Consider the following 20,962-nt stretch of genomic DNA (forward strand, 5'->3'; position numbering starts at 1 on the left):
AGACTGACTTTCTGCCTGTTTGCTGAAGGAAGTGACTTCTACTTTTCAACAGCTGCACCGAATATGCAAAAGTGGAGATAAATGACAGCATGGCAGGAGAACAGACAGTCCAAAAATATGAGTACTGCTCTTTGTTGCCAGAGTTCTCCCTGTGTGTCTCATCCCAGTTGCAGCTGTGCGGCTCTCACACAGCAATAGATAGACATAAAGAGGAAGATAGAGTGTGTTAGAGGCCGATGTCATTAATCTGACTGTCCACTTCTCTCTCTGCTCGCAAGACAAGAAAGCGGGGAAGGCGAGGAGAGAGGAAACGCAGAAAACTGCAAGAAAGGAACAATGAAATAAAGCAGCAATGGTTCCAGACACTAGCTGCCTCAAACATAGAATTAATGACCTGCTTTTCTTTGAATCACTTGATTTATGTTCAGTCATCTTCATGTGCGGCAAAGTGTTTACTGATTGGTCAGCTTTTTTCGTAATGATCATAATCATTTCACATTTTGGCCAACTAGCTTTGTAATCTAGTACAAACAGATTGGCAATTTAACACCACTGATTTTCCTTTTCCTGTGAAGAGTCGTATAATCCCCTTGGCATCTTGCTGAAGTTCGGGATAAAAACTCTGATTATGCTACCGTGGTCATATCAGGTTAGGCTTTGCATCTAAACATCTCTAACAGAAAATCTGAGACTCAAGGGCGGGTGGATATGGAGTTTGACAAATGCGGGCATTAACTTCGGGTCAAACAAAGTGATGTCATTTGCTGTATTACAGGAAATGATCCAGTGTCTACTTTAGCTTGATCGGGATAACTCAGCCTCTGTAGTTTTGTTTCAGAGGCCTAGCTTTTTGGAAGCGCAATGCTGAATCACTTGAGAAACCTTTTGTATTATTGGTGGGACATAAATTTTTTTTTTTAAGTATTTTGCTATTATTACTAAATCAGTAGCATGAAACTACTACATAAGTTTGATGTATTATATTTGCTTAGGTAGTGGCATTTGCGTGTTATCCTGTGCCTGTGTGTGTTTTCTCTTAGTGCTCCACCTTCTTCTCACAGTGCACTTGCTCCAGCCGCCCCCAACCCACTACGGCAGTCGTTTGCTACCTGCTTTCCTTGGAGCACCCCTTACTACTTGTGTGAGCCAGGAAAGGCTTGTCTGCTAGCTGCATGACATTAGGTGTGGCCTAAAGGATCTTAATGCATATGTACTTTTGATTATCCAGTAAGTGCTTTGACAACCTCAAAGCAGAGAACTACTCATGAACCCTGTGTGATATTTGGCACTACTTCTCTACAGGACACACAGTCATACACTGTTAAGTATATTCCTGTAAAATAACAGTAAAGAACTGGCAGCAGTGTTGCCATTATGTTACTGTAAAATTAACATATTTTTACTGTCACTAAAATTTGCAGTTTTGTACTCTTATTGAAAAATACAGCGTTTACTGTTTGTTAAGATTACTTTCACAATACTTTACGGTCAACCGGTTTGTTTAAAAATACATTATCAGTCTTCACGAAATCTACAAACTATGTGCTTTGTGAAAGAACAGATCAGCATGTAATTGCACTGTGAAAAAAAGAAAAAACACAGCTTCTTAATGCACTTTGACTTTTATTTTAACATGAATTTAGAATGTTCAGAAACAGGACACAAATAAGTCGGCGAGAATAACAGGGATTCAGACCTTCTACCCTGTAAGAATCAGAATCAGAATCAGAATACTTTATTAATCCTTCAAGGAAATTGTTTTGTTGCTAGTTGAAAGAGCAAATACAATAGAATAAAAGTAATACAAAAATATATAAAAAATAAAGTAAGATGCATTTTAAAGTAAAAGAAACAGTATTGCACAAGTATTCACAATATACAGAGGTAAAGAGGTTGCAAATAAATTAACAGCGTCTGAAGTGTTGACAGTGTTAAGAGTGACCAGCACTCAGTGGGAGGAGTTATAAAGTTTGACGGCCACAGGCAGGAATGACCTCCTGTGGCGTTCTGTGGTGCATTTGGGTAGAATGAGTCTGTTACTGAAGGTACTGCTTAGACTGGCCAGTGTGTTGTGGAGTGGGTGAGATGAGTTGTCCAGGATGGTCTCCACTCTTGCCAGCATCCTCCTCTCAGACACTGTGTTCAAAGAGTCCAGCTCCACCCCTACAACATCACTGGCCTTACGGATCAGTTTGTTGAGTCTGTTAGCGTCTGCCACTCTCAGCCTGCTGCCTCAGCATGCAACGGCGTACAGGAGTGTGAATAATCTCACCATTTTAAATGAAGTCCCACTGAAGGTCCATGAGTCTTCTCAGCAGAGTGGATACATGTGGGTTGACTGTTGTCCTCTTTTTGCTGGTGGCTTTGCCAGTGTTTTTTGACAAGACTTTGCCATGTCCAGCCTTGGTGCCTCGCTCAGGATTTATACCAATGAAGCGCCTGAAAAGTAATAGTGTCTCTTCAGACATTGTAAAAATCAAGTTGTGTAACTCACTATCATCTGTGAAAATGTAGCTAGCTACTGAATCATTCTGTCAGGCCATGCACATATTCAGTAGGCTGATGAAAACAAACTGAAAACATCACCAATATACTTTGCACCAATTTACAAATAAAATAAAACTGCTACTCACAAAATAATTTACTAGATAGTGATGGATAAAGAGAGGAACAGATCCAGCTTCCCATGTGTAGTTTGGGTTAAATTTCCCAGAATGCAAAAAAATACAACATGATACCGTGATTTAGAAGGTTTGGATGAATGATTAGCAGTAAAATGCTGTATTTTAGGAAAACAGTATAGTTCTGTTAAAAGAACAGTAAATCACCAAAATTTCACATTTTTTTGTTTGTATTGACAGTAGAGTGATGTATTCAAAAATAACAGGTTAATACTGTTGGGATTCTGCTGTAAATTAACAGCAATTGCTAACAGTATGAATGGATAGATAGTTGTTTAGATAATTTTTCACATTTTCCACATCATGGACTTCTATCTTGCTGACTTTTTGCAGACATGATGTTCACAGAAAAATACAAAAGGCTTTTAGTATCAATAAACCTATCCTGAGTAAGCAATTCATTCAAGTCTAATTAAGCCCACTTTTCCAGCAACAGTGGATGCGATCATTGGCAATCACTATGTCACTGTTAGTTTCTCCCAGCACCAGCAAAACTTTGATGATTCAGTGTCCCCAGTAGCTCTGAAGGAGGGGGAAAGTACAGGAGAATGAGAAGAAGAAAGAACACATTGACTTTGCTTGAAGTTGCTTTGTTGGATATTGAATAGGGTAAAAAATACATTAGTGTTTTTTATACATCTCCCTGTGTCTTTTGCATTACTTAATGTATTATCTGTTCAAATTAATAATTCACACCTTTTAGGTGTTTTTTCTTAACGTAAATTCATATCTAAAATAAAGAAACAACACACTTAAAATACAGCCCACGTAATTCTAGTTGCTCAGCAATCATTGTTCACTTACACTCAACTGCAATACTGGGGTTGACTGTATATAGGTTCAAATTTGTATGTGTGTGTGTTTGGAGTATAAATTACAGCACAGGAACAGGCTGTGTGTGTATTTGTGGTTGTATAGCTGTGATAAGCTGATGGTCTTTGAAGCAAAGCTGTCCAAAATGTGTCTCTCTCATCTCTCCCTCTGTCCCTATCCCTCTCTCTCTGTGCATCCCTGAATTAATCACCGTGGCAACAGGCCAGAGGATGAGAGCAAAGAGAAAGAAAGAGAGAGACATTTATCATTTGCTTAGTAGATGTTTGCCCTGTGACCGCACCGTGACATTGTTTTCTTTATTTAGTTTATTCATGGTGGCAGCTGATAATTTATACGTACTCCTCCTGAGTCGGTGCCTTCTCGGGGTGGGTCTGGCTGTTACTTTAAACGCACACACATGTGTGTGTGTGAGGATATTCTTTGTGAATATCCTCTTTGTGAGGATATTCATTAACATAATTATTTCCCTAGCCCCTTTCCAAGCCATCTCAACTAAGTGCCTAAACCTAATCATAACCATAATGTATCCGTAACCTTTACCCCAGAACCAAGTTTTAACCCTCAAACAGCCTTATAAAGAAGTGATGACCAGCCAAAAGATACTCACTTTGTACAAATGTCCTCACTCGGATGGTGTAAAACTCAGACTGGTCCTCAGAAGGATAGCTGTACAAGAACATGCATACACACACACTCACACATAAAATGTGCAGTCAACACTGAGGGCTTGACCACTCTTTGTCAAAGTCAACACACACGCATACAGAGTGAAGGAGTGGCAGTGATGAAGTGTCCTTTCCTCCTGGTCAGGCTGATCCAAAACAACAGAATTGTGTTTGTGTGTGTGTTTGTGTTTGTGTACATCTAAAGTTAGGTGTTGCATCTATTGGAATTTTATGCTTGAAATACTTTTTTGTTTGACCCATACCTCTTTGTTTACCTTGAAGACATCTCTATGCTGTTGACAGATTGATCTAGTTTAGCAGTAGTTTCACTTCTCACTATAGGGCAAAGCACATACACTTTACGCACAAATGCACACACACTCTGCACACCTACACATGCTGCTAGGCTGCGCTCTACACAAGTGTGTTCTGCTTGGCTGCTCATGTGTGTCAGCTGAGCTGGTACATCAAGATGGGGAAAAAGCAAAAGAGAGAGAGAGTGTGACAAGTTGAAGAGAGAGCTGGATGAGGGTGGCACAGATGGATAGCGAGAGGCAGAGGGAAAGAGAAGAGAAATGCAATTGTTTCCAAAGCTCTGAGGAGCGAGTGAGAGGAATGCTGGCGCCAAATGAGATACTGCAAGGGAAGTGAAACGCTGTGTAGATGCAAATATGGACTCACAAACACACATCACCGATAGAGCCATAGAGATGAAGATTTGTCCTCACTTGTCCTCATCTCAGAGCCATCAAGATAAAACTATTACAGTGGAAGTGTGAAAACAATAGCTCAGGGCCAGCAGTTATTTGGGCGCAGGAATGCATCCTACACCCTGATCGTTCTCTCTCCACTGACCCAAGCTCTCTGTTCCGCCTGGAAATCTTCAGCCTCACATGGTAAACAGGGCATCCCCACAAATGTAGAAACATAGTGAGCCATCCTTTATCACACACTGAGACAGAGCTTTACCTGAGTGGCACAATGACTACTTGAAACATTATAGCAAATATACCATAAGTGCAGTATTATTGTGACTGCTACAACTACAATCTAGCACTACAGTAGTACAAACAGCACTGGATTGTATATGTTAAGGGGCAGAGCACAATTAAGTCCCATTATACCAGAGGAGAAAACAATCCATCGCTCTCCATTCACTTTGTATGAGATCAAATCTCAATCAGTTCTGCTTTACTGGCCAAGTACTGCATATGCATACATTTGTTGTCTTCATGTAACCCATCCACTAGGAGCAGTGGACAGCCTAAGGACCCTTGGAAGCAGTTTAGGGTTTAAGTGCCTTGCTAGTCAATTGCTCCCCTGTAGACTAAAGTCCCTCCTTGTCATGTTGTCTGCAAGCAAAACACAGAAAATGGAAATGGAATGCAAACCCCGAGCACCCAGTTTTTAAGTTGACAAAATGAAAATAAACTTTTAAAGACAACTAAAGTGGAAGGGAAAAAACTGTAGGCAGTGTCTGCAAGTGCAGCAAGCATTCTGTCACTGCTAAGTCAAATATCTGTGTTTCAGTTATAGGTTGCTGCATGTGTGTACGTTCAGCTAAAGTGTTTTAACAATATGCATCTTATTTTATAGTGAAATGAGGATAAATCACAAAGCTATGCAGTGATGTCTGCAAGTGCCTTACCATAACTTAGCAACTGGCAGACACAAGGTGTTAAAATAGTCCTTTAAGGAGAGGAAATATTATATTTAGCTAGCTTAGCGTTTTAGATCTTGGTTGCATATTCCTCTAGTGGACATGTTTTTTTCTGTATATGACACTTTGACACTTTCTCTTTTGCCTGACTACATCCACTCACAAGCCTATTTTTTAGCTTTAAATCATCCTTTATCAGAGGAAGATGCCTTAATTAGTTGTTGTTGCATTTATTGTACTGACGTGTTTATGAGTTTAATCATAGTTTTTTTGTGTTTCTTGTTGACTTAGGATTCAGACATCAAAGTTAATTGTTGATCTCGACAATACTATTTTGACAAAACATTCCCAGTTGAAGTCCAAGTCAAGTGGACCTACTATAGATTTTAACAGCCATCTGGTGACAAGAGACCATAGAATTGAAATAATAGTATATCATAATAGTATATCTCTAACAATGATAGGCAGAAAAACCTGGTAACGTAAAGTGGAAGGCTATGGAAGCAGCTGATGCACTTGATTGACATATGACCCAGACACACAGTTCCTCAAATGTTTACCGTGAAACATTTGGGAAGAGAAACATGCCAGTAGATTACAAAGGCAACTGGTATCTGAAAGCTACAAGCTTGGCTCCAACCTACAAAGTTATGGCCAACGAGCAAATTTGCGCAAGCTTTAATAGCTGTTTAAGTGGAATTAATTCTGTGCTAGGGACACTGTGGCTTTGGTTCACCTGGGTACACACATAAACAGAATATACAGTATAAAAGAGTAACAACAAGTCATTCACATCAGTCATATCAATCAGTAAAACTTCTATTACTCACTCACATTACTTTGCTAATTACACAAAGGGAGATGATGACTGGATCACTTTCAGCACTGAACAGGTTGGAATAAATCCAGTCGCATTGACAGATAGTAAGACAAAGTAGGACATCGGACATATTTACATATAATGTGTTGCAATATCACGACAGCGTAGAAAGTAAGGGTCTCTAACATTCTACTTTACTACACATCCTGTCTATGTTAGATGCATACCATTTTTACAAAGTAAAGATAACCTAGGAGACATGCTGTTACCCACATTTCAAACTGTGCCTAGGTTTAAAACCAGCAACTACACAATTCCAAGACTTTCAGCCGACGTGTGTGGATGCCATTAGCTTCACATTGGCTTCAGCCTCCAGAATCTGCCTTGGGGAAGAATGGGGAGCTGCTGCTTTAGCGCACAGCCAGACCTAGTTATGTCAGAAGTGTTCTCAGGGGTGGCATAGCGCAGTGGGGCTGAAGAAGAGGGGGGAAGAGAAACACTTGAAGAAGAAAAAAAAAACAACCATAACAAGTCATTTAATGTAATCTTAAACTGCCAACAGACGAGGTGATTCCACTCAATTTTAATGCAAATCAACTCGTTTCAAGATCGAAATTGAATAAGTTTTCTTTTTGAGCAATCTGCAGGTTTCACAATTATGACACTTGTTACTGAAAAATAGGCTGTTTAATGGACCCCCAACTAGCAGTTGTTTTCAAAGAAATAATACTATTAAGCCAAATTACTTACAGTGGCATCTCCCCTAGACAAGAACAGGGGTAGATAGATGAAGAGAAGGGGATTAAAAATGGTAAGATATACATAGATTAAGTTTATAAGACAGACAGAAAAGCAGATGATGGAGCAGTGAGGGGAATGAAAGTGATTGTGGGCAAGGAGGCAAAAACAGCAAAGAGAATGAAGAACGAAGAAAGCAGTCATTCCTTGGACTTGTTACAGCTTGTGGTTATGATATGAGGCAGGAGAGGCAAGCTCTGGAAGAAGGCTTGTAAGAGTGGCGCTGAGGGGAAACTTAAGTCCATCACGGTTGTGAAAGATTAAAGAGGCCATACACCAGCAAAAGCATGTGTTCAGCTGACAGCAGAAAAAGTACGGTTCCATGTCTTGCTGGCTGGCAAGAAGGCCACATATGCATATTTGGTAAAGATAGTTGTGTGCATGCATGTGTGCTTATCAGCGTGCTCTTGACTTGTTTAGAAAAATACATAATTTGTTAGTGTTAGTGTTCATTTGTTAGTGTCTTCTGGTTATAAAGTGTCATTTTCTAGCATATTTTTCCCAACAGTGATGTAAGTCAAAGGGATACAGTGACATTTTGACACTCCCAGGGGTCTGCAGTTTCAATGAGAAATCCAAACAGTGCTAATAGGACTAATAAAGTATGTCAGGGAAAGAAACAAACAAAATCTGTATACTTGTTGTCAACTTATACCTTTGAGAATTTTCAGTGTGAAAGTATCTAATTGCTCTTTCTTCTTTTGCCACCCCTGTCAAATTCTGGCACACAGAGGTGTGTTTACACTGCTCAATACAAGTGGAAAAATACCATAAGCTGCTCCATATTAGTGCTTAAAATGTCAATGTATCTTACCTTTATTAGTAACATTTTAGACCAAGTTAATGAGTTCTGGAGATGCAGGAATATAAACACTGGCTGTTACATGATCAGATTTCCAACACCAACCAATTTTAAAGACAAAATCCTTCACTCTACATGGGATTGTAACCGCCTTTATGTGCTCTTTTATTATAGCATGACATAAGCTGCAGCTTGTTTACATCCTGTTTGGTTGTCAGCACACACATTTTTCTTTTTCATTTCTTAAATAAGTAAACTTACGTATTGCGATCGAGATCCAAGAAGCTTTGTCATCTGTCACACAATAGAAGAAATTCCCTTTTATCATTGCAAAAAAAACAATATCAAGTAGAAACTGTAAAAAAAGAAAAATCATACATTCAAACACTAAAACATCATGAATTCTAACATCAGTAGTGATACAAATACAATGTGTGAGCATTTGCATGAGTACTACATTACTCATCTGTGATAAAGGTGCTTATTGCAGAGTTGCTCAAGATGTGTAAAAGATGTTGATCTTTGTGGTATCTTGCAGCAATAGCCAAGATGTTTACAGCTGGAAGAAAGAGGTTCCTTTGTAATGATGGAACCTTTACTTGGTATTGATGGGTGTACAAGCAGAAAGAACTCAAATTTGGTTGAACCAGATTGTACAAACCACAAAAATATTAAAGTTGTAGGATCATGAAAAATAAAAACTAATCGATGAGTTTGAAGACACTTTTTAATAATGTGGACCGACTTGTTTAAAACCGTGTATGGACCTAGTTCCAAAGCTGGAAAACAACAACAACAACAACAACAATGAAGAAAATCTGTATTTATTATGTGTTACTAATGCTATAGCAACACAGGAAGTACAATCATCCTTAAAGTGTCTGACCACAGGCGATAGCCAGATGTGATTAGTTTGATCAGAACATACTGTAGTCTCTACACCATAGACTGTATAAAAATGGAGCCAAAGCAAGTAGAGCTCCCCCTGGTGACTGGCTGCAGCATAGGTAAATGTACAGCAAGGGCGTGGAGGCTTAGGGCTGTGTGCAGGGAAACCTCTGTGGAGCAAGGCATCAGCAGTAGAAAGGAGAAAGATGGTAGTGGAAGAGGTACAGAAACAAGAGGAAGCAGTAAGATGCACTAAGGCAGTGTCGCAGGCTAAGCAGGGTCAATGGGTGAACTGGGAGAGTGTGGAGAAAAGGAAGTTGAAGTGGAGAGAGCTTTGGAGCATGGAGGCCAGCAGAATTAGATTTATGATAGGGGCTACTTATGATGTGCTGCCAACTCCCCAGAACCTAAACCAGTGGGTAGGTGAAGATGCTGCCTGTCCACTGTGCACTTGTGTCTGCACGCTTAGACATATTCTGACAGGTTGTAAGGTTAGTCTTTCCCAAGCATGTTACACCTGGCGTCACAACCAGGTACTGAAATGTTTAGCAGCTGCAATTGAGGAAAAACAGGTGAATGTAAATTCCATGGCCGTTAACAGAAGGAATAGATGCATTAAGTTTGTACGGGAGGGAGAAAAGGCTAGACTAGCAGGCATCAGGCATAACACGGGACAGCTAAGAGTAGGAGAAGCCTGGGAGATGAGGGCGGATTTAAATGGACAGCTGGTTATTCCAACTGAGATAGCTAGCACCCGTCTACGGCCAGATCTGCTGTTGTGGTCTGAGCCAGAGAAAGTAGTCTATTTCATAGAACTCACTGTCCCGTGGGAAGATAGAGTTGAGGAGGCTAACGAGCGTAAGAGAGCTAGGTATGCAGAGTTAGCAGCAGATGTAGAGCAGAATGGTTGGAGAACTTTTGTCCGCCCGGTAGAAGTGGGATGCCGTGGATTTGTAGCAAAATCGGCGATTGCCCTTCTGAGCGAGCGGGGCACACGCGGAAAAAGCCAGAGGACTGCGGTTAGTGATGGGCTATTGAGGCTTTGTTGAAGCCTCGACATGTGATTCAAAAAAAGGTTCATTACTCGAAGCTTCAGTGACACAGTGCTCTATTAGGACATCTAGTGGACAATAAAATGTAGTGCAATGGAGACGTGTCTTACTGGTTCATGCTTGTATGGGACTTGATTTGCCATGCACATTCCTATTCGACTACATTACATGGATATGTGGTTTAAAGCTGATTATAAGAAAATTATATACATATAACAATAAAATAAATAAAAAAGAACCAATGGGAATCGAACCCTTGCTTTATCAACATAAGACCGGTGATTTCACAGTGTACCACTCGCCACATTAGTGATGCTCTGTTGTTGTTGGACCATTTTGATTACGTCACTACTACACTCTATGAACGTTCACTAATTTGCACTAATGTTTATGTTTCAGCATTTACATCAACTATTTTCTTTTGCTCTTGGTATCATGGTTTAGTAGTGTTAGAGAATATTTGTACTGAATGCAACAGTGTCAAACCAAATCTCTCTTGACTCAGTCATTTTTTGCTTCGAAGACTCATCTCATCTCTCCCGAAGAGCCCAGACAACCAAACCAGTGACAGGGTTTCTGAATGAAGCAGTGAAATGGTTCATACGTCACAAAACACGTGATTTGTCCTAACCAAAACTATACACGCACTTCTGACTATATATCTATATCTTTTCTGTATCTCTCTCTCTCTATCTTATCTATATATAACGCTATTTAGGACTATCTATGTAACTATGTCTATCTATCAATCTAGTGTTATCTAACTATGTAACTAATTTATCTATTTCTCTCTGAATCTTACGATCTGTCTTCACAAAATACGCAACTAACTCCAACTACAGCAACGAACCAATCTACTCTGCAAAGAAACATTCAAATGAGCATCACTAAATAGGGATAGGATAACCGGGATATCCCTGAACACACTCGATTCCGCCAAGTGATTCACATGACAAACCGAACCCCTCAGGTGATTCGTTTGCCGCTGAAGCACTTGAGTGACGTTCGAAGCACTTGAACTGCTTCGAACGTCACTCAAGTGCTTCAAACGTCACTAGTCACGTGACCGAACCACGCCTCGGCACAGTGGTTCGATACAATTGCTTCATGAGCTACCGCGCATGTGTCGGAGCCTTGGGTGTCAGAGGGCCATCACTAACTGCGGTATGTAACATGTCTCGGGCAGCAGAGAGAGCGAGCGAGTGGCTATGGGTACGTAGGAAGCATGCTAGCTGGGGAGCTAGCTAAAGGTAAGGATGGCTGCGTGACGTTAGTGTGCTTGCAAATCATTATAGATGTGGTCAGTTTGTTTGTTTCGTGTTTCAGCCCGCGTCAACGGGGTGAATCACGGTAGATTTGTTTGTGTCGTGATTCATAAAAGGACTAGGCTAATTATTGAAATATTAGTTGTTGTCTAATATTAATGGTGAGAAATGGTGAGAAAAACAGGTTTTGCAGTGGCAGTGTGGAGGGGGGTGAATCCAGGACGCTGGAATTCACTGTTAAGGCTTCTTGAGGTGTCGTGGGCCTAACTTAACGAAACATCGGTGAAGGGAGGTGCCCACTTGAAAACCCCAATGACATGCTGCATACTGCTGTTGTTTAGGTCAGGTTCCTGATGTCTTCATATTGCTTGGTAGCTATGGTTAGCTGCTGAGCAAGCCATACAAGCCAGCAGCGTTAGGTTAGCTTATGTTTCACAATGTTTGAATTATCCTCTGCTGCTCTGTGGGCCTGCAAGCCAGCAGCATTTACTTAGTTCATTTAGATTTTAGGTTAAGATAGCCAGTAGCATTTGGTTAGCTTATATTTCACAAGGTTTGAGTTAGTGTCTGCTGCTGAGCGGGCCATACAAGCCAGCAGTATTTACTTAGTTCATTTAGATTGTAGGTTAAGCGTCATATCACATGACTGTAGGTTTGTTAGGATTTCTCAGCTGGACAGGGCCTCTAAATGTGTTTTGCCTGGGATTTTGGCACAAGGGATTGTTACATCTAATCCTGTGTATTAATGAATATGTCATAAGCTCCACCTCCTCCACATTGGTGAATTGGACTTGGGCCAAACTAAAACACTAAAATCCATGTAAGGAAAAACATTTTCAAGAATGGTTTCTGTCACTTTATATTTTATAATAAGTTAATATAATGCTGATGCATACTCAAGTGTTAATTTTTCTGATAAGTTTTAGTTAGTTATTTATTGCTATATACATCATGATTACTACCAGTTGCCATGCCAACTGCTCCTTGAAGTGATCCCATTGGACAGTAAGAGTTGAAAAAAAAAAAAACAACAAAAAAAACATAAGTACAGTGTGTAATCCAACAATTCTTTGTAACAGAGCACAGTATTAATTAAATGAAAATGTGAGTGAGTGTGGCAGAAGTGTGGGCGGGTCATTGATAACGCGGCATATCCCCGGGAAACTAGTGTCAATTTGGTCAATGCAAAGAAGTGGGGAGTCCATATTTACTGTATGGCAATGCTCTACACAGGTGTCGTGTGATTCTAGCCTTAGAATTAGATGACTGTTAGATATATATATGGATATATGTAATAGGAATGTTTACCAAGATAACTCTCTGAGTGACTTAGTGACAGTTTGTGTTTACTATGCATTCACCTGACCACAGCTTGGCACTGTTGTCTTGGCTCTGTGTTCTCTTTCAACCAGAGCCAACTAATGTTAGCTGTTAGTAAAACAGCTTCATAGAGGCGTGCTGTCACCGACCAGATGCCTGGCTGTCACTCTTTGTGTGTGTTTCTGTGTGTGCGTCACCTGGGGCCGGCCTCCTGTTGTGAGAGCAGTGGTGCGACAAAAGAACGATGATTAATTTCACTCCGAGTAACCTGTCTCGCTGATGTGGCCTCACCAAGCAGTGTGTGTGTGTGTGAGAGAGCGATAGAGATAGAGAGACATGTAGACTGTGTAGTCAGCAGGTGTGCTGTGATACTTTGGATGCCCTCCAGTCAGGGTCACACACGCACATCCACATTGAGACGGCTACCTTATAAATCCTACCCCATACTCACACTGACACTGTTCATTCTCCCTCTTCTGGTCCTATCCTCTTTTGTGAACATGTGACTGGTTGCATATATAATATTCACTCTATTCTTTTTAACTGTTGTTATTAAATTGAAACTGCTTTTGGAAACAGAACCCTGCTGTCAGAGTTATTAGCGTCGCTTTGTAGTGTGTGTGTGTGTGTGTGTGTGGGGGGGGGGGGTCTAAACCGTCCTCTCAACAGATGAGACCAAAATCAATTTCATTATGGATCATGAATGCAATGAGGAGCTGTTAACACACACTCTCAAACACACATTCTAACTCACACACTCCACTGCTGATTTCATTAAGGAAATGCCTTTTCCCCTCTCCCTCTTTTCCCTCCATCATCATCAAACAGGAACTTGAACATTTAGGACACTGGTGGATTACTTGTCCTCACTGGACGTTTGTATCATTGGTTTCAGTGAGAGATGTTAAGAAGGTTAACAGGCCACTGCTGTTGAACCCTCGACTTTTTTCCTCCCTGCGTCTCTCCCTCCTTCTCTTCCTCTTCCCTCCCTTTGTCCTGCCATGTAATTAACTAGATGTTTAACAGCTGAGGTTGGACAGGGCACTGCTGTGTCTGGACACACAAGTGCATGCAGAGACCCACACTCAGTAAGAGAAAGAGGTCTGTGTCTGTGGGGGTAAGTGAGAGGACAAGGGAGTCTTGGAGCAGACAAGAGGGAAAGGACAAATCTCGAGAAGGAAAGCGAAGCTGGGCAAAGGAGACATGAGGGGATGAAATGAAGTGTTGTAGTGAATGAGGAAAAATCTAGAAAGAGAAAAGTGAATGATGAGTAAATCATGACAAGGGAATGGAATGAAAAAGAAGACAGGTAAACATTTGAGCCAAACAACAGAAAATTTGAATACAATTCAGAGTTTAACAATGTAACAAAAACATGTGGCATTCTAAAAATACATCCTAAAGTTATCCAAAAAAGGTTTTTTAAAAAAAAAGGCAACTGGACTTGTAGAGTTTTTTGAGAAGACGTTTCACTACTGATCTGAGTAGCTTCTTCAGTTCTAGGGGATTGGTGGGAAGTTTGAGATTTGAATAGGAAACTCCTACTGAAAGCAACGTTTCCTGATGAGCTGTCTGTGCACTCCTCACTGCTCTGAACAGCATACACCACATTACTCTGTTTCTGCCTGGGTGTTTTGTCTTTAGGGTGGACTAGTTTTGTTTTGAAATAAACTGGAATGCGGTGTTTCCTGAAAACCAATTTTTTTTCCAATACCCCAACCGCGTAGGGGATGACGGTGTTCTTCCTTTTGTTGTGCTCTTCCTCTCTGTCCTTTTTAGGATATCTTTTTGAGCCTTTGACAAAGGCCCAGTTGAGATATCCTCATGTCTTGAGTGTCCGTTTGATGTGTTTCTGTTCCTTCTCCTTGCCATCCAGTCTTGTGGATACAGTCTGTGCCTAAAGTTAAGAATAGAGACTTAAGGGACAGTTGAAAGGAAGTAAATAAAGCCACTGGAAAATAAAGAGAAAACATCAGTGAAGGAAGTTTTATGAAATGAAAGATGTTTCAGAAAAAGGGAAAGCAGGAATAATTGATAGCATGTGATCATGTTCTCCCAGTCTAACTGACCCAAAGGTGTGACCGGTGTTTGAACCCAGCGTGGTATTAATCACTGCAGCACTCCAGCCAAACCTCATTACTCCCTTTTGTTCACTTTTATTACCTTGTCCTCCTCTACACACTCCCGATACACTTGCATGACCACGTACTAAGCATCCCTCTGTCTATTCCGCTGCGCCTCCCACCTTCATCACATCATATCTGTCTCCATCAGCACCCTGAACCCACTCCAGTGCATGTGTGCAACTCTGTTTGTGAACAAAGTATATTAACCTGCCGCCTCGGGCTCATTGTAAAGCTGATGTTTAAAATCTTTTTGTAGTTTTCTGTTTTCATCAGGAGGAAGTGTCAGGATGACCTTATAACAAGAGCTGTCTTCAAATGGAACTCTTTAGCACGTGGTTATAACATGGGAAGTTACATAAACAAAATGTTTAGTGTTTCCAATGGTAACATCAGTTGAAAGGCTGTAAATGCAACGATACGATGAAAGGGCGAGACTCTTGGGATTGTCTGCATTTCCTGTGTACAAAACTATACATCTAAATAACAATATAGTTATTTACACCTCTTCCATTTATTGTAAATGCCAGCAAACACAACTTGGCCATGAATTCCACAATAAATCTAATACTTTTCTTGTGAGCATGGTAAACATGACCCATTTGAAGGTAGCAATAGAACAACAAGGATGCAACCAGCCTTGCGTAATCAAACTCCATTCTTATCATAATATTAGGCTGATAACACGGTATTTGGATTTTATTATGTGGTGTGTTTCAAGAAAAAAAAATATCTCTGCATGCAACTGCATAGTCCAACAACTAACCAGAGCCATTTTGTTGTGATCATATTCAACTCCACAGTGCTCAGATGACCACGGATGACTACGTCACTGTTACTGTTCTGTGCATCACTGCATAAAGGCTGCCTAAATGATTTAATTGACCTAGAAGATTGTTGCCAGAGCATAATCAGTTCTCAATGTTGTGCAAAGATAATTAGCCGCAATAATTTCAAGGATGATGGTATCTCAATATTTTCAGTCTAAATGTGCAAAGGCAGCAGTGTTTTTGCAAAACATTACTCTCATGTGTCTTCTTGGTAGAACTAGTAAGTAAAGTGCACATATTTTGTCGTCATAACAATAATTCAATTGTTCAGAAGTCAACACAGAAGGACCTTTAGTGGTAATTTGAATCAAGCCTGACATTTTTTTATATCACAAAACCTCATAGGGAGCGGTGTCAGGGTGGATAAATGGGCCACCAAATGGGTCATGAATCATTTTCATACCCTTTTCCTGTAGCACTGACACTAAAGGTTATCAAACGTAAAGCCCAAAAAACCTTTAACAATCCCCTAATCTATGGTGATATATAAAAATGGACTCATAAAAGGATTCAAGTTTCCACATTGCCATTTTGTACATTGTTTATTGGCTTGTAAACTAGTTGTACATCTCCACGCCTGAAATTCAGTCTTTAGGGAGCTCACATATCATCCAAAGAATATGTGGCCGAACTCTGGACATTCATCCTTTACTGATAATAATTTGTTGACATTTGTGTCTATGCTTTTAAAAAAATGTTTGTGTACTGAAGTATGCATTTTGTCTACATCTGCAGGCTTCATTGTGTGTATATATACAGTATAAGGCTTACAATGTCCTTGATAATATCACTGTTGGTTTGGTAATGAGTCTAATCCCAGGAGGATAGAGGAGATAGAGAGGTCTGAGAGAGGAGGGGTACAAAGAATGACGAAGAAGGGGGAAATGTAACTTGAAAGTCAAAGAATGGAGCCCAAACTCATCATGAAAAGTCACCTTTAACTTCCATCATGAACTTTCTCTGCTCTGACACATCTGTGAAGTTGCATAACTCAAGGCAGCCAAAAGAGACCGTCCGTCATTAGAAAGGTCGAAGGCATGAAGCATGTTTTTCAGTGCTGTCCTTAACCAAGACACCCAATCTGTTCCTGCTCCCCCAATGTACATCACCTCGGAAAAGATCATTCACTGCGTGTGTAGAATACAAATAGAGTTATCATATTCTTTCATACTACAATACCTCACCTTCTCCTGAAGTCATTGGCATGATAATATATCATTTAATTTTTATTTTTTATTATTTTTTTTGGTATTTTGAAACTAATTGATTGGTTTATAATTAGAATGCAAATAGCAGTAATTAAAGTTCGGTGCACTAATCAGAGAGTGGAACTGCTAAGCAAGACAAAAATACACGATCGTCTCTCCAAATAGGTAAGCTAATCGTTTTTTTAAAAACGAGCCAGTTTTAATGACTCATAAGCTGTCAGTGACATCAAAGCAGTAGGCTTTATGTTTTTTTGGTCTAAAAATCATCCTGGGAGCGGTTATGAAAGCATACTGTATTTAATAAGCATCTTTTAAAACAGGTAGACACTTTTTATGGAGCAGAGTTGCTTTCATCGCATAGCCTGGGCTCTCTATTCATTCAAGTGAGAAACTGGACACAGTGGAAACTTCCAGATGCTCTGGTGTCACTTCTTCAATTGACTTTTTATGGTGTTACATTTACTGAGCACAAATTATACAGCGAAGTGGAATTTATGAAGGTATTTTTAACTTTAGTGAATCTAAACAACCCAATTCAAGATATCCATTTGGCAACATTTCTGTAGAAGTAACAAAAAACTGTAGGCTTTATCAAAGTTTATCACCCTAAAGTGCTGCTGCTTCCTCACTGAGGAGTCTGTGTTTGGACAAGCTAACTTCCAGAGTGCAGAGGTCGTAGAAGGAGATCAGAAACCTGCGGGCTAGTAGACTAGATGAGAATCAGTCACCTGCTTCTTCTGTCTGCAATCTCTTCTGTGCCAGCTGACCTGAATCCCACTCCAACTGCCCTCTGCCCCGAGCTGTAGGGCAGAGCACGCTTGCTCCTTGCTCTTATTCCCCACTCGCTCTGCCACAGTATTTCACTCATCCCAAATGGTACGGCAGCCCAGGGCTTGTAACAGTTTTAGAATGGTCAAATAAAGTTTTTTTTGTGTGTGTGTGTGTGCAGGAGAGTAAATGTGTAAGTGTGAGCTCGTCTTTACCGTTGTTGACAGTGTGAGACAGAAATCATCAGAGCCAGAAAAACAAAGGAACAAAAGGTCACACTGACTTGACGTCAATAAAAGTTTCAGTGTGTGCTTGTGTCCTCGTGTGGGAGCAACATAGGAGACTGCTAAAGCAAATGACACACACACACACGACAACAACAACAACAAAACAAAACAAACCCTCTTTTGAAAGTTAGAAAAATACATTTAAACCGTGAGATTCATTTAAGTGTAAAAGTTAATACAACATCATGCGCAAGTATTATTAACCTTAAGTTAGGCGTATAAATGTCACTTACTTTCTGCAGTAAACTCACTTTACATTTTACCCTTTATTGTGGTTTTATCCTCTCTATTTCCCACTGAGTAACTCCTCAAAGCTCATTTGCAGAAGCACTTGACTTTTAACCAAAGCCACATACTCCTCTTAAGCAACAAAAGCACATGCAGTGATGACAGCCTGTCTGTTAATGAACCTTCTGTTCAGAGAAAGATTAAGAAAACTCTGGTAGCAATTTGGTGAATAAGAACGACAGAGACTGTTGAAACCAAGGAGAGAAAAAAATGGAGAGATGACAGAGTGATGGCAGAAAAACACAAAGGTTATAACAGCCTAAACTGCTGTCAGGTGATGGATGAGGAGTAGGAGGCTGGGAAATTAGAAAAAGAAAGACCCAGACGAGAAAGATTTACTCGCTGCTACAGGAGGGGGTCACTCCTCATAGCTCTGTAATTTTGTCAGGAGACTTAATGCTGGCAAGCATCAACTGTTATTTAGCTGTTGGTACACCCTCAATAATGTGGCATCCTAACAAACTCAGAAACATTTTGAGTTTCGGTAGAATTGAATGAGCAAATTGAAAGTGCTGAAAACGTCATCTGCCAGCGTTTTTCTGGCTGACGGCAACATTTCAAACAAACTTCTGGATGAAAAGCAGGGAAATTGGCTGCTTTCACATGAGGTGGAAGCAAATGCATCACTTTTTTGAACAAAGCAGCAGTACATTATAAGATGTTCTCAGTCAGGATGGAATGAGTGTTGGATGAAATTAAAAGTTTTCTGCAAGAATTTGTTATGGTCCTTCAGGGACAGGAAATATGTACTGGAATTTTGGTAAACTGTGGTGTATTATATGAGGGGTGGAAATTGAAAGTCCAAATGAAACACATCACATCAGTATTGGTTAAATAACTTAAAAATGTTATTTCATGGTTTTGTTTTTATTCAACTTTATTTTTAAAGCTAAGCAATGTGGTAGTGTGCAGTACACAATGCTGTCACAATGCTATTGAACATATTACAGATTGACCCAACAACCCTCAACCCTCCCATCCGCCACTCCCAGTACATTGCTTTCCAGTACAATTTTCCAAGCATTCTTGGAGTGTATTAACAAAATGACATGTATGTATATCCATATATATGCACATATACATACATCCATATACGCATACATACACGCACACATTATGAGATGAAAACTAAAATAATAAAAGGGAATACCACAGCAAGATACCTCAGTCTAATACAGTCAAAGTAACACTCTTAACACACTCTAGAAAAAGGGTTTGAGCAATGAAAAACACTTTCTAAAAAAAAAAAGCATCATCATCCCAGTTTGGTGTACATACATTTGCCAGTACAACATTAAAATCATAAATCTGGCCAGTAGTGACAACATACATGGAGTGTATAAATGGAATGAATGTGTGCAGAAGGATAGCTACGCCTCTTGACCTACTAGAAAAAGTATAGACTTGACCAGTCCAGCTTTCAAGTGGGTTTCTTGTAAATAGATAAAGTGGGCATCTTAATGACAGATGTAGGTTATTATTTCAGGGTTTATGCGTAAGTGGGGAAATCAAGAGGAGCTAGCCCGCTTATCTGAACACACCAGCTGAAGCTGACTTGACTGTATTAACTTGTGTAACAATAGTTACCAAATGTACAACCGTCTGCCTCATGCATTGTTTCCATTATAGTTAAAACCATAATTTACGACTGCATTGTAATCATGGTTTCACCATTTTTCTCTGTCCTCTTTCAGATCCTGGTGAACTCCATTTTCCAGCCTTCCTTGTTGTATGAGAATGTGGTGGTCAACGATGGGAGCCCCATCCTCAGAGATCTGCTCTTCAGCCCAGACCATCAGTACTTGTATGCCCTTACAGACAAACAGGTAGGAGAAACACTACATAGCATAATGAGCTACTGTACAGCCAGGTACGGTTAGTACAAATGTTGTACAGTATTATGGAATGTAATGTTGTAAATGACATTCATGAAGCAATTTCACGGATGATCCAGAGATACTATACTTCTGTACTTCACACTCCCTTCTTTACCTGGGATCCTTAGAATCTAGAACCGCCACTGAATCCAGTTCGTAACACACACCCTTCTTGCTATCAATTACATACATGCAGCAAAATTTAAGTTCAGTCGCGGTTTGGTTTGGTTTGGTTTAGGCACTTTTTGCTGTTCAGCAATAGAGCCTCTATTCAGTCATTGAGCAGTCTGGAAGGTTAAAATCAGTCCATCATAATTAATCTGTGATCTCGTTGTTATTTCCGTGATAAATTATCTCATTATCTCAAGAAATTTCTCTGTTGTTTTCTTCAGATAACGGGATAAATTAACCTGTTACCACGAGAAAACACGCTTTGTTATCTCAAGATAGCAAAAATAATTAGCTTGTGATCTCTGCATGGAATAACTGCATTAGAAAGGTAATTGCATACACATCATTCTTGGTTTCCGTAATTATAAGAGGGTTTGTAGCATTAGATTGCTTAGTCTCTGTCACCTCACATTGCCCATAGTGACCTTATCTGTCAAGCACAGTAGCATACTAGCACAGTATCCTAGCATCTACGAAAGTGCTATTATCTTGAAATTACTTAATTCCTGGGAGTTTCATACTATTGTCAACACTTTACCTGAACGACCCTCTTATCTCATAACGGTTAATGACCTCAGTGTGATATCCTTCACTGAGACTTCCTCTGTACATGCAAAGTAACTCC

The 20,962-nt window shown here is 40.0% G+C and overlaps 1 protein-coding gene across 1 annotated transcript in view; it reads left to right on the forward strand.

The window, feature by feature from the left end:
- Positions 1 to 20,205, forward strand: part of LOC311494172 (plexin-A1-like) — a gene marked incomplete at its 5' end in the record, with an annotated part of 87,377 nt that extends 67,172 nt beyond the window's left edge. The window contains one exon of the mRNA XM_084553082.1: positions 19,984 to 20,205. Coding sequence (XP_084409208.1) covers positions 19,984 to 20,169 — 186 coding nt within the window. The 3' untranslated portion in view covers positions 20,170 to 20,205. The remainder of the gene's footprint in view (positions 1 to 19,983) is intronic.
- Between the last annotated feature and the right edge of the window lie 757 nt (positions 20,206 to 20,962).

Source organism: Chelon labrosus (assembly GCF_963514085.1).
Source record: "Chelon labrosus genome assembly, chromosome: 10".
In the NCBI taxonomy this organism is placed as follows: domain Eukaryota; kingdom Metazoa; phylum Chordata; class Actinopteri; order Mugiliformes; family Mugilidae; genus Chelon; species Chelon labrosus.